Consider the following 15,053-nt stretch of genomic DNA (forward strand, 5'->3'; position numbering starts at 1 on the left):
TACCAACTAAAGTCAAGCAAAACTCCATTTGAAACTTTGCAGAATTTAAATCAAATGATAAAAAAGGTCAAATGATTAAAAAGGTCTTCATGGATACAAGTAAAACTACTTAAAATAATACAAGATATACAACATGGCAACAAACCAATATTTTTCAGCAAAATTTTTAAAGATCATCAATAACACTACAAACCACAGGAAGGTGGTATAAAAAATAATATTACAAACTACAGATTTGAGGTTTACAGTATGATTAAGAAAGATGTTTCTAGTATAACTCAGTCCATGGTACTTTTAAAATTCTAGTTTAACACTGAAATATTGAAGAAATACTTTTCGGAGATCCAATATGGAAAGATTCTATGGTGAAACTGTCAAAATTAAGTTAATTCTTTGATTTAAGAAAATTAACATTTTTATTTAAAAATAAATCTTTCATAAAAAACTACACATAAAATCATTGATGAGGCATCTGCTTTAACAAGAATTAACAAGAAAAAGGTTCTGGGATAAAGTTATGAAGGTGCCTCATATCAAATTTGTTTAGAGCATTATTTTTAAACAAGTATATGCAGGGACAAGGGGAAAAAAATGAGAACCAAGACTTGTCACATAAAGGTACAAGATCCCAATGATGATGTAACTGTACTGTATACCTAAACAAAAACAAGTATATGCAGCAAAGTAATTTGAAGATAGGTGTATAAAATTATTGTAGGATTTGACCAATATAGTTGAATAATTTAATAGAAATTCCCATGTAAACAATACTGCAATCTTTAAAGCATGTTGCAGAGATATAGGGAATTAATAGGAAAAATTAATATGTTGTACAAGTTTGTATCACAAGGATTCAATTGTGTCTCTTCAAATTCTTAAAAAGAATTGTAAAACTTAAGGATGTTTTAGTTTTATTTAACATAAAAATGAACTTGAAATCTGTTTACCTTTTTTGGGAGTACTCATCTCTCACCTGACATATATTTTAGAATAATAAACACATTGTGCTCCCTTACAATGAATTGCTTTGAAAGTAACTTTAAAAATAAAGAAATGGATGAAACAGAATGTTCTGAAAAGAGTTGTTGAAAATGTTTCTATAATTAGGTGATATTTCAATTGAAATTTATATAAGTGAATTCTTTAAAATGCCATATCTTCACACTAACTAGAAAAAATCTGGTTTTGTGTCTTCCAAATATATAGTACAGTGAGATTTTAGCAATAAATTATAAAAATGTAAATAGTTTGTAAGACCAAAGGGTGGATATCTAAGAAGATAGAAACTCAATAGTTAAATTGCAACAAAAAATGTTTGCATTATTGGCTCATTAGAGTGAAAAATAATTCTCATCTAGTGATTAGTTTCTTCAAGGTGCATATCTGTATACTATGAGATGATCTTTCCAGGCTATCATAGGCTTTAGATTCAAGTAATAAAACAAATAAAATTTTACAAGTCCTTTGAATCAGTTAAACTCACAGAATTACATTAAGATTTTCAAAATCATAAAATCTGTCAGTCGCATCATTCTTACCACTAAAACACTTCCATTTAGTGAGATTAAAAAGGTATTTTGTATGGGCAAGACGGTAAAATATAAATTCTTAAAATGCTGCCTATTGGATCTTTAATTCCTTTAAATTTTCTTTTTGATATGTCTTCTACTAAACATGAAATATTAGCCCAGCATATACATATCTATATATACTACATTTTATGTATATAGTATAATATCTTGGATTTGCTTAAACTTGTTTTGCTTCAGAAGATGCAAGCAAAATATTTGGATAGCACTGGTTGAGTGGAGAAACAGACGTGTGAGCAGAAGTCTCAGCCTTACACGGTGAAGCATACGAGAGCCCCAGTTAAAAACTGTGTGGTAATCAGACACACAGTGCTTACCTGTGACTTAAAAATTGACCCAAACCCTCCAGGGCACGGCCTTTAGCAAAGTCTTCTGGAGTGAACAGAATTTCAATTTCACTAAGTAAATTAGGGTAGGCACTAGGGGTCGGGGTGGACAAGTATTCCAGATGATGACACAGCAAGGGTGAGAATCAACTGAGAAACGCACGAGGTTTTTGTGGTTGTTGGTGGCGGTGGTAGTGGTTTTTGTTTTATATTTTTGTTTTGCTTTTGCAATCCTGGGGAATGAACTTAGGGCCTCTGCACAGACTTTCACACTCAGATTTTTTTTTTAAATTTTGAGGCAAAGTCTCATTAAGTTGCTATGTTGCCCATGCTAGACTCGAATTTATGATGTTGCTGCCTCTGTGTGTGCCACCTAAATATCCAATACTTTGAGATAACTGTCATATTTCCAAATAGCTGAAAGCATCTCTAGGCAGTTGGGCCAGACACTTTGGCAGGGCCCACGTCATGAAAACCTTTAGTGCCTCAGCAGGATCTTTGAGGAAGCCACACCAGTGGGGGGACAGTGAAGAGGACAGACTTTGGCATCAAATTGGCCTCTGTCCTGATCTTGTTGTTCACTAATTATATGGCCTTAAAATATTGACTTTACCTCTCTAGGCCTCAGATTCTATGTCTAGAAAAAGATACTAAGAACACTGTAAATGAAATAATTCCTTAAATACTTTAAACTTGTATGTACATAATAAGACAAAAGCGAAGCTATGGTTATTTTGGTATCAGTGGGGGAAAGCCTTTGAAGTATTTTAAGCAGTGCTATAACAGGTGATTTAGGAAAATCTCTCTGGCTGCTCTATACAGCACGAACCCAAGGAATGTGAAACCAGACAAGGGAGAGCAGTTTTAGGGCCCATAGTTATCTAAGAGATAAATAATGAAGGCCTGGGCTAGAGGTAAGGGAGCAGGAAAGCACTGAGGGAAATGGAAGAAGAGCTATTGATGGAATAGAATGTCTGTGACCACGCTGCCAGATAAATGCATTAGTTTTATAATTTTTTAATAAGTTCAGCCTTACTGTTATGAAGTACATGACAAAATTCTCAAAAATGGTCTACCTTGTAGAAGCTTTTGGCTTCAAAAATAAAGTAGCATGTCCAGTAGGCATGGCCATAAACCTGTAATCCCAGAACTCCCGGAGTCTGAGGCAGAAGGATAACAAGTTTGAACCACCCAGCCTGGGAAACTTATTGAGAGATCCTCTCTCAAAAAGGGGCAAAAGTTTAGGTTCATTCCTCAGTACTGGGGAAAAAAAGTAAATAAAGTAGTACGCAATAGCTTTAAAATAGATACAGGTGTCCACAGGAAGCAGGCAGAGTAAGATCATGAAATACAAATCTCCAGTGATCATCCCTCCATAAAAATATCCATTTGAATGATTATCAGTGAACAAAATACCTTCGTCAGAGCTAAGAAAACTAGGCGAGAGATCAAAATATTTGGTTACAAAATAAGAAGAGAGCTCATTGAAAGGGGTAGCAAGGATTGTTTCACAACACCTGTGTTACCTCTTCCGTAACAGTGGGCAACACTGCACAGAAAGAGATACTTCCTGCTTGAAGAGAAGAAGGAATAAGCATAGGAGTTTGGCTTTGACTCCAATACTGGACTCAACACATTGAAACTCCACACTGGGAGAGCTCCATGGGCCCCCACTCCAGGCCTCTACCTGCAGGCTGAGCCTCTAGGCCCCCTCTGGCACCAGACTGAAACCTACAGAATCTACAAGACAAACCTGAGTTCTGCCTCACAAAACTGTCAGCTAGTGACAGTATCCATGGGCTCCAAATAACACAGTGGTAAGTTTAGCTCCACCACAGGGACTTCAGGAGCAACCCGGTGCTGCTCTATCCTCAGCAGCTGCCTGTCTCGGGTGTGCCCCAGTGCTGTGCCAGCCTCAGTAGCCAGAAAATTCCAGGCCAGGTCTGTGTCAGCCAGGGTTGTTTGGGGCTTAGGCACTTTCTACAGTCTCAGTGGCTGAAGTGATCATTAGTTAGGGATCTAACCAGATGACCTGCTCAGAATGTCTGCACAGATTTATTATAGAAAGATGTTCCCAGACAGCAGACTGAAAATCCTGGGATAAGTCCTTGTTTTTCCAGTGCACAGACATTGACACATAAATACAAACATGAAGAAACATCAAGGAAATATAAAGTTAGCAAACAAGCAAAACAAGATGCTAATTATTGACCTGAAAGAGATGAACTGTCCGACAAGGAGCTCAAAATACGTGTTTTTAGGAAGATCAAAACTTCAAGAAAATTCAGAAAAACAATCAAATGAAATGAAAAAATAAGTGACCAGAACTAACAGGGAGATTAAAATAATAATGATAAACTAAACAGAAATTCTGGAGTAGAAAAACATAATGAATAAAATGAAAAAAAGAATTCAATAGAGAATATCAACAGCACGACTGGTCAAACTGAAAAAGATGCAGTCGGAGGAGACAAAAATGAAAAAAGAATGAAAAGTAATGAATAAAGATCATAGGATTTGTGGGATAGCATTAAAAGGACAAATTTTATAAGTCACTACCCTTCAAGAGAGTAAATAAAAATAAAGCAGTAAAAATCTTATTTAAATAAGTAGTAGAAGAAAACTTTCCAAACCTGAGGAAAAAATATCAATATCCAGATGCAGAAAATCCAAAAGTTTCCAACTTCCAGCCAAAAACTACCTTAATACATATTACAATCAAACTGTCAATGATAAAAGACAAAGAAAAAATTCTAAATGGAGAAAGAGAAAAGAAATAAATAATATACAAAGAAGTGTCAGTAGACTGCTCAGCAGAAATCTTACAGCCTGGGAAAGTGTGAGATGACATAAAAGTACTGATGGAAAAAATTGACAATCAAAAGCACTACTCAGCAGAGCTGTCCTTCATGAATTACAGGAAATAACCAGCTGTGGTGGTGCATGTCTGCAATCCTAGCATTTTGGAGGCTGAGGCAGAAGGACCATCGCAGGTTTGAGGCCAGCCTGGGATACATATTGAACTCCGGGCAGCTTGAACTACTTAGCACAATCATGTTCCATATATATATATATATATATTTTTTAAGTAGAGAATAAAGAGTTTCTCATACAAAGACAAAGTTGTGGGATTTTTAAAAGGTGATGAGGGTACAGTTCTCATGAATGGGTTCATACTCTTATCACAGGAGTGGATTAGTTATCTTGGGAGTGATTTTGTTATAAAAGCAAGTTCTCTCTCTGTTATGTATATTCCTTGTTTCTACCCTTTTGGTCTCTGCTTTCTTGTCATGTGATTCCTCTGCCTTGTTATGGCATATACATCATCCTCACGAGGTGCTGGCACCTAGAAATTGGATTTTCCAACCTCCAGAACTGTTTCAAATACATTTATTTTTGGTATAAATTGCTCAGTCTATTGTATTCTATTGTAGCAATGTAACAAGCACTATGACGACTGCCAAGAACACACCTTGGTAAAGAATGACCTGGTCAATAAAAAGTGACAAGAAAACTGAGTATCTACAAGTCAAATAATAAATTTATACCATTAATTATTATCATATCAAAAATCAATTCAGAATAGATTAAGGAATTAAAGATAAGACCTGAAACAATGAAACAACTAGAAGAAAACATAGGGTAAAAGCTCCATGACACTGACCAAGGCAATGATGTTTTTGGATCTGACCTCAAAAGCATAGGTAACAAAACTAAAAATTGAAAAATGGGATTACATCAAGCTGAAAACTTCTTCACAGCAAAGGAAATCATCAGTGTAGTAAAAAGACAACCTCCAGAATGGGAGAACATTTTTGCAAACTACAGGCCTGACAAGGGGTTAATATCCAAAAATATGTGAAAAATTCAAACAACTCAGAAAAAGAAAACAAAGAACTCAATTGAAAAAGGGGCAGAAAAGAGTAGATATTTCTCAAAAGAAGACATGCAAATAACCAACAGGTATATTGTAAAAATCCTCAATAGCTTTAATCATCAGGAAAATGCAAGTCAAAACCACAGTGAGGTATCATTCACTCTTGATGGAATAGCTATTATTAAAAAAAAAAGGATAACTGTTGTTGAGGAGAAAAGGGTACCCTCCTCACACTTTGTTAGTGGGATTGCAAACTAGTACACCCATGAAAGAAAATCACATGGAGGCTCCTCAAAAAAATTAAAAATAGAACTACCATATAACTCATCAATCCCACTTCCAGGAATATAACCAAAGGAAATCTACCCTTCCATATTTATGCAGCACTATTCACAGTAGCCAAGATATGGAGTCAATTTAAGTGTCTATTAATGGATAAATGGGTAATTTCCTGGGGTCTATATAGACAGTGGAATACCAATAAGTTATTAAAAAGAAGGAAAATTTCTCCCGTATGACAATACGGATGAACCCAGAAAACACTATGTTGAGTACAGAGAGGCAAATATCATATGATCTCACTCATAGGCAGAACTGAGAAAAGTTTATGTCACAGTGAGACGGAGTTGAATGGTGGTTAGAAGAGACAAGAGTGGTTACGGGGAGGGAGGACTGGGAAATGTGGATCACAGGTTGCACTTGGCAGTAGTAAGATGAAGAATGATATTTTATACAGTGGTGATTCATGTTAGAGATGACATACCGTATTTTTTTAAAAATGCAAAAAAGAGTGGACAGTAATGGTCTTACACAAAACCAGTAACTATTTTAACAATGAACATATACTTCAATACACTATAAATTATAATGTATTACCTGTCAATTAAAAATAAATAAATAAATAAACAAGGAGAACTTTTTAAGCAGAAAATCAAAGAAAAACTTTCCTTTAGAAGGCAGGATTATAAAGGCTTTTTGAAGTTTCTATCTTATTTCCTAAATTGTTCTGAAAATAAATGTTTCAAAGGAAATGATTTTACACTAATTTCCACAAGTGATATTACTCATTCTGAAAATAAAAGTTTCAAATAAAATAACTCTACACTAATTTGCACAAATGATATTGCTCATAATGTCAAAACAAGAAAAGTAGTTTTATTTATGGAATCACCAAAAATTCTCCTCATGGTCTATTTAGAGAGCTCCTCTTTTACTTGGCTTATCAAACTATGCCGGCCCCACAGAGACATGGAGGACCTTAGAACACAAAACCTGGAGCCAGCCTTTGTCAGTTATCCTCACTATTCATGTAATCCACTTACTCTTTGCTCTCCTACACAGAGATCTTCAATACTGGTAACTTCGAGGATTCGGGAAGTGCCTGACATCCAATAAACATCGTGTACAAGTTCCTTCAGTAAAATTTTCTCCAGAGGATACTGCTAAAGGCAATCATATGTTGGAAGAGGGTAACACCCATTGATCACTTTTACAGATTTCTTAGGAAAACAAATACATATTCTAAAAGAGTGTAATTCAAGCAGGCAAAGTCTGATAAAGGAGATAAAGAAAGAGAGCTGAAGGAACGGGCACTGCCAATGAAGAATCAGATGAAACACAAACCCACACTTCTGGAAATTTATCAACACTGCTGCCAAATACAAAAGGAGCAGCTTGTCGTGGGTGAGTGGGATTATAAAAACCAAAAACAACTGGACAAGAAAACAATTACTTGATACATAATTTGAGAGATAAAACTTTTGATTCTCAATGTTTCAAATGGTAAATCCACCACAATTTCTTAGTACATTTATCTGAAATACAATGCATTGATGTAGTGAAGGGAAACTACATTAGTGATTTGCCACACCCCAAAGAATTTCACAAAGACTTTGAAGACAGTCTGCTAAAAATATGGTTACCTCTGCTTTTTAAAAATAAGAAAAGAATGGCACATAAGTCTGAAGAATAAAGTGCCTAAAGTAATCCAAAACTATAAATATGTTCTCATTAAGGTTGTCAAATAATAAAATATCATGCAAAAATCAAATATTATTTTGTTTCTCAGATGAAATTTTTAATGCTAAGAAGTTAATAAGTCCTTAGAATTGCTTAAAAAATTGACTCAGAAATTCTCCAATTACTTTTACAAAACCTACATAGCATTTGGTTTGAATCTGACAGAAGAAACACAGACCTCTCAGAGTCCTTATATTTTGGAGACTTATTTAAAAATAAATTTGAAAAAAATTACATTGTTTTCCTATAGCCCATTAGCTTGGAGATGCAATTCTTCTACCTTTTCCTCAAAATCATTTGTTATCAAAGTTTTTAAGAATAATCTTAGATTTGGTAAGATTCCCTCTCATACAAAGTTTATGTTGAAGTCATTGGAATTTTTGCAGGAGTACTAAGTGGCAGGTATTCTCTATCCAGTCTGATGCAGGAGAGTAGCATCAAGGCCCTGCCAGAAAGAAAGAGTCATATTTGGCTCTGTACTGTTTGATTATACATATATATATTTGCAAATAGCCTTTTTTTAGGATCAATTTCTTTCATCCATAATCTGAAAGTAATAAAACGCCAATTAGCACCAAAAGGGATAACATATGTTTAACATGCTTGGGAAACTATAAGATACACTTGAGAAGTATTTTTAGCTAAATTATAAATAGCTTATATACTTGAACACTCATTAACTGATGGAAGGAATTTAAATTATTTTGGAAGTTACATTTACCCTTTCAAAGCATTACCATGAAAAATGTACAAATGTGATCCAGTTAATATATGTGTTTATCACAGTGGCACTGGATACTGATTTGCACACTTGTCAAGGCAGGCACCTTTGCTTGTTCTTTGGAATGAGTGACTTTCATGGAAAGTGGCTAGATTTGAGCCATCTGGCTATACTTAACCAGAAAGATAAAATTCTCATTCAAGTGCTGGCAAGAATAAGCTGGCATCTTGATGAACTACACAGTGGACTTAAGGGGTGAACAAAATAGAACGGTTCTGAGTTGATTTCCCATGTTAGTGAACTATGCACTGGTGAGGCCCTCCAGGGCTCCTAGAAGAAACCACTCACATGCCCAGCACTTGAACATTAGTTAGAGAGAAGGTTTGAATGACTGGCGTTCACTAAAGAAGCACAAAACCAATGCATTAAAAATGCCATTGCATTAAGCTATAAATAAATATATGTGGGTTGGGGACATCGCTCAGTGACAGTGCTTTCCTAGTAGTGTGAGGCCCTGATTTTGACATCCAGCACAACCAAAATTTAACAAACAAAGTAAATAATTTTCCCTTTCCATCTCCAATGCTTCCTTCTTTCTTCAACCTTTGAGGTGTGAAGAATTGGAAAACATTTTCCCTTCCCATCCCAAGCCAGTGGATATAAGACATGTCTTTTGTATTTGTTCTTGTTTTTGTATTTAATACATTTTCTTCTGGGGGCCACAATCCAGGCCCTGGTGCTTGCGGGGTGGGGTGGGGGTTAGAGTCAGATATTAGATTGCTGCTTTCACTGGATTGGACTCTTTTAATAATTAAAAGCCACCATAAATACAGGGATCTGCTCATCCCTAACATTAAGGGAGGGATTTGTCTTTATCAGGGTTGAAAGCGATTAGTAGAAGAAATGAAACAGCTTCATACTGGTATTTACAACTAAATGAGTTGACACACCTCAAAACAAATATCATATCATAGAGGTTCATATTATTGATCACATGTGTTTGACTTAGTTTAATTCCAAAAACTTACCACCTACTCATGTGAAGACATTGTTTCTAGGTTTTGACTTTGAGTTCAGAAAGCATTGTAAACTATTATTTTTCTTCTTCTTTTTTTGTTTTTTAAACTGTGAATCAGTACTATAGTAACCTTAGATGCTTTTTTTATTAGGCAGATGCATAATTTCAGCTGGTCCACAGAGGAGTTTCTTGAGTGCTACTATCAGAGAATAGAACTCTCAATTGAGTATTCTGAATACCTACTGGGTATTAAATGATGATGATCACTATTTTTAAAGTCATACTGCCATTCTTTGTCTCTCCCTCTCTCTCTTCCTCTTTCTCTCCTTTCTCTGCATCTTTCTCCAATTTTGCCCTCTATCCTCCTTCCAATGTCATCTACTCCTATTCATAAATGCTCCAAACCCACTGACAAAGACAAACATGTGGGGAATAAATCACCAGCCTCTTTTCTCGCGGACATTTTCAATCTTTAAATCTTTACAGTGATCATATTGGAGCTTGTCAACATATCCTCTCTTCTCCCCAGACCACTTCTCTTGGCTTCAGAAAGAGAAGATGCTCCCAGCAATATTCATGACCTGCTCATAATGCCAAGAATTCACAACAGTTCTTGTTCTTTCTCTGGTCTTCCTCTTAATTCAGCTGGAAAAGAGGTGGTGGGTAAAGTATGCTGAAAGCACACTTTGTGTCCCCCCTCGGTAAGTCCTGTGAAGACACAGCTGAATCTGTGGGGACACTGCTTTTGCCTGTAGCAATGGTTATAATCTTGATCACACACCAGAACCACCTTCAGAGTGTTTACAAATCCTGGAGCTCAGGACAAATACCAGAGCTATTAAATCAGGGCTTTACATGAGATATAGTACTTTTGTTTTCTATGAACTTTTGAGGAGACCATCTTCATCTACTTTAATCCTCTTAGGCACATGTTTTCAACAACAAGGAAGGAGAAAAATCAAATCCAGTCATTTTTATAGCCTGACCATTGGTAAGCATTACCCTTTCTGTGGCTCCATTTCTTCATTTCTAGAGTAGAGATACTTTTTCATTTAAGCTTCTTAAATTTTGAAGAACCACTTGAAGAGATATTACCAGAAAAACACTTGGGATATTTCCTAGCACATGGCAAAGGCTTGTTAGATGTGAGTTATGTTGTGCTACATCCAGATAATGGCAAAGCTCACGCATAGTTACTTTATTATTTTGCTTTCATGTTACAACACTGATCTATCAGAAAACATGAAATTCCAAAAGAGAATTTTTTAAAATAACATCTGTTTAATAGACTTACTTAGCATACGCTGAGTTCTAAAAACCTTCTAGAAAGGTTCTAGAAAGGGCTCAAAATCAATTTAAAAATTAAGTTATTAAGCATATTTCCTAATAAAGATATTAGCTTTCCATAATACAAAGCTTTGTTCTAAAGTATACACATTCAAATATATCAATATATTTTTCTCATTAGTAATAGCTATTTCTGGGATTATTCTATTTGAAATGTTACAAAACCACACTGTATCATAGGGATATTAACTACATGATTTGAAACATGCTTTGCCTATATAACACATTTTTATTAGACATTATAAGGAGCGCAGCTACAGTAGTAGAAAATAACTGTTAAGTCAATTTCTGTCTATGAAATGAATGAGTTTGTCATTTCTGTTTTAATAGTGCCTTGAAAATGTAAACTAAAATTAAATAGGAAAATAATAGTTATCAATGTTTACACTGTTGTAAGAAAAAAGATTTCTAGCTGCATTAAAATATGTAAAGAACAAAGAGTCTGAACAATTTTTGGTTTGTTACTTTCAAAATGTGAGTTCTTTTTCAATTGTGTGCAGGATTTGTTTATAAAACAAAAATTTCTTCCCACTTCTTTTTATGAACGATTTTCTAAAGTGATTTGCCAAGAGTATGTCCAGAGACATGATCATGTAAGTACATGTCCCCAAAGAGAGTTTTGTTAAGGAAAAATGCCAACATTCTTCTTATGAAGATATCTGCATGCACAATGGAGTTTCTGTCTGGATAAATTTGTTTCTGGGGATGAGCTCTTGCAAAGAGAGCCTGCAGACTAGTATTATGCTATGACTCAGTATTAGAAATGTTTTCTATTAGATATATGGAGAATATAAATTAAAATATAAGGTAACATTCAAAAATCCAGGTTAATAATACTGATCATTTGGGCCTTTTAAAGAATTGGTTTATTTTTAAAAAACAAAACAGAATTTTATGGCATTCAGCTTCAATGTCACTCAAAATTTTTAGTAACATTACTGTCTCTCATCTTCAAAATTTGGGTTTCTGTACAGTTTAGTCAGCCAGCCAAATGCTAAAATTATTTGAACATCTATCATAAGCGATGAAACATATCACCAAAAAGATATTTATTTGGGTTTATAAAGCTATTTAGTTTCTCATTTTGTGGATAATATTAGATTTTTTTTTCTTGTGCTGTGTCAGATTGTTAAAGTTTCATCGCATGTAGCATTAGAAAGACTCTAAACACTTAAATATTCCATAATACAAGTCAAAATTTGTGTTTGCCTACGGAATTACTTTGTAGCATCTCATTTCAAGGAGCATTGTTCAAGTACGGTTTAAATTTTTCTTCTCTTTTGAAATATTTATGTTTTTTAATCCCCACATTAATCTTTTGCATGTCCTTCTAAATTGTGAACACTGTATATGCTGGCGCCCAGCCTCTAGACCTTCTGACTCTTCCCTTACATTCTTCTACTTGGAGGTGAACCAGTCCCAGTGAGTGAGAAATTCTGTGCTCAGGTGACATTCACTTCACCTTGACCTCCAGGAGAAACCATTACTTGAGTTTAACGCATTGAGTTACTTAGTGTTTTAAGTAAAAAATGATGAAATGTGTTATGTACATGTACCAATTCCCTACAGTGAATGTAATGATTGTGTACTACAAACATGTACTAATAAAAGTAAAAACAAAACAAAACAAAATGACCCTCACGAAGCCAGATAAGAAACCGAATATAAATCTGGACTAAGATAAACATAGACCAAGAAAGCAGGCATTCCCATGGTAATGCAGAACTTGTCTCTTCTTTAGAAAACTTTCTAGTTTCTTCAACAAATGAGGAAAGAGGTAAATGGTAGATTGTTATGTCTCTCCTTCCATCTTCCTCTCTCTCACATACATACACAAATTCATGCAAACATCTTGATGTTTCCATAATATATTTCTATATCTTCACTCTAACCACAGTATCATATGTTAGAAAATTACATAATCCTTGCAGAAGGGGATATCACTAGGGATTGAAACCAGGGCCTTCCTTGTACAAGCCGAGCATATATTGTACACCTCAGCCACATCCCTAGCTCCTGGTAAACCTACCTGGATACTTTAACAATGATCTTTTAACCACAAATATGTTGCCTGAGTATTTTAGGAAAGGTGATGTGAGGGGAGTGTAGGGCTGCATTCCTTGACCTTCACACAGCTTAACAAACTCTGAATTCTGGCAATCCAGAGGCTACCAGGCAGGAAGTGTCTCCACAGTACCTTCTCTAGCAACCCGCTTGAGTTCTTCAAAGGTCACCTAGTTGGCTCTACTTTCGAGACTAGGGAAACCCACTGCCCACTCTTATTCAGGCCTGGTTATCAAAGAGATAGTGAGGATTTTCAGACACTTCTGTCCTCGTATTTCAGTTAGTGGGTGTGTGAGTTCACAGTTGTATGCTGTGAGAACCACCGAATACTCGAATATGATTAGAACTTCATGATTTGTACAGTTCAATTTCTTCCTTCTCTCCTTTCTATTCCATTGAAAATTTTTGTCTCTTTCCCTTTACCCACATGTGCACACACACAGAATAGATGAGAAAGGATGGGCAAGATATCAGGTTGTAAGTTAGATCAGAGCTGGAATTAGAACCCAAATCTCAGTAATGAAAGCCAGCCAACCAACTGCTATTCTAAATCCAGGGCAAATCTGTCTGTCTCCTGAATTCTACAAATGCGAAGTCAGACCTTCATATTTTATCTGACTTTGCCTCCTGCTGACTCAAGCCCAAGAAAGCCACCTTTTCAATCCTTTAATTATTCTATCACTTCCAACTTGAAGGCATAAGGCAAGTTACTTAACCTCTCTGGGCTGGATCCTCATCTAAAATTAGCCAGTTGAACTGAAGATCTCTGAGGAACTTTACAGTTATAAAAAGTATGCTTTTCATCTTCTACTTTGTGCCTGCGATTGTCACTAGGTGGCAGGATTCTACCACCACGTTACAAAAGAGCCTTCTGATGGATGCCTCAGCAGAAAATTTCAAAGAAACTCCTTTCTTTGGTACATTTTAAAAAATCTAAATCCAAGGGGAAAGAATAGATGCAAAGACAGTGGCCCATATATTTCTGAAAGATCTAGACCCAGTTTTAACACAAGGATAAAGCAGGAAATTAATTTCTTTTCCCTTCACATACTCTTTCATGCAGTTCTTCACTTTGGTATTAAAATCAGGTAAAGTTTTGTTTTGTTTTTTTTATGCATTTTAAAAGTTATTTTAGCTGAATGCATTAGAAAATAGAATCCCCTTTGAGCATACTATTAAAGTAAAGCTAAGAAACAAGCCAGGGAATGGCAACAGAAACATTAAAAATTTTAAATAGTTACTGGATACATTACAAAGTTAGTCTTAAGTGCTGCACATTTCAAGTGTCTTTGAATTTTATTCTGAGTCCTTAGCCGGTTGAGTACACATGATGGAATATACTAATTGAAGTTTTGCATTTTATTTGTCATAACCTTAAAAGGGTATTCTTTTAAATAGATCTTATGACATCCCATCATATTTTTAAAATGGTTGCCCAAAATTGGCCTTTTCGGGCATGCTACATAATAAATGTCACTACCAACACTTTATGGGAGTCCCCAAAATATCCAAGCCAGGAGTTTATGCCAGAGGCAAGCGTTTCTTCTCTGCTAGGGCCAAGCAAAGATACAAGAAAGAACTCAATGGCGTATTCGTGAATTGCCAGGAGAAAAAGCACCCCCCGCATCCTTGGTGCTTGTCAGATGATGAACTGGGCCTTTTCCTCAGCCAAGTATGACATTTTTTTTCTCCCCCTACTAACTGCTACATAATTGCATAATCTGCGCTATACATTTCTCTTCTTAAAAAACAAGACACATCCTAAAGAGATTGAACTTCAGCACCCAAATCAAAGTAACCCATAGATTTGCAGGTCAGAATTTGAAAAAGCATCAACAGGTTGCTTTCGTCCCCTCCTTTCCAGACGGAGCGTGCTGGCTGGCACCTCCTTCTGCGCCTACCTTTGCAACTTGTAAGGGTCGCTTCTGCTCCCGGCCACCTTGCAATCGGAAGCCCCAGGGAGCACCTCCAGTCATGGAAATGCAGATGAAATCGCCGGTGCCCATGTCTTCCTTTCAGGTGGGCAGCATGAAGAGCTAGCGAAGGCAGAGGCTTGGGCGAGGTGGAAGATGCGCCCTGAGCTCGCGCCCTC

General features: G+C 35.8%; 1 protein-coding gene across 1 annotated transcript in view; it reads right to left on the reverse strand.

Annotated features, from left to right (window-relative positions):
• The window catches only part of Synpo2 (synaptopodin 2), a 174,624-nt gene extending 159,577 nt beyond the window's left edge, over positions 1-15,047 (reverse strand). Inside the window, exon 1 of the mRNA XM_010610808.2 lies at positions 14,863-15,047. Within this exon, the coding sequence (XP_010609110.1) occupies positions 14,863-14,967 (105 nt within the window). The 5' untranslated portion in view covers positions 14,968-15,047. The remainder of the gene's footprint in view (positions 1-14,862) is intronic.
• Between the last annotated feature and the right edge of the window lie 6 nt (positions 15,048-15,053).

Source organism: Fukomys damarensis, unplaced genomic scaffold (assembly GCF_012274545.1).
Source record: "Fukomys damarensis isolate Sample0158 unplaced genomic scaffold, DMR_v1.0_HiC HiC_scaffold_38, whole genome shotgun sequence".
Taxonomy (NCBI): domain Eukaryota; kingdom Metazoa; phylum Chordata; class Mammalia; order Rodentia; family Bathyergidae; genus Fukomys; species Fukomys damarensis.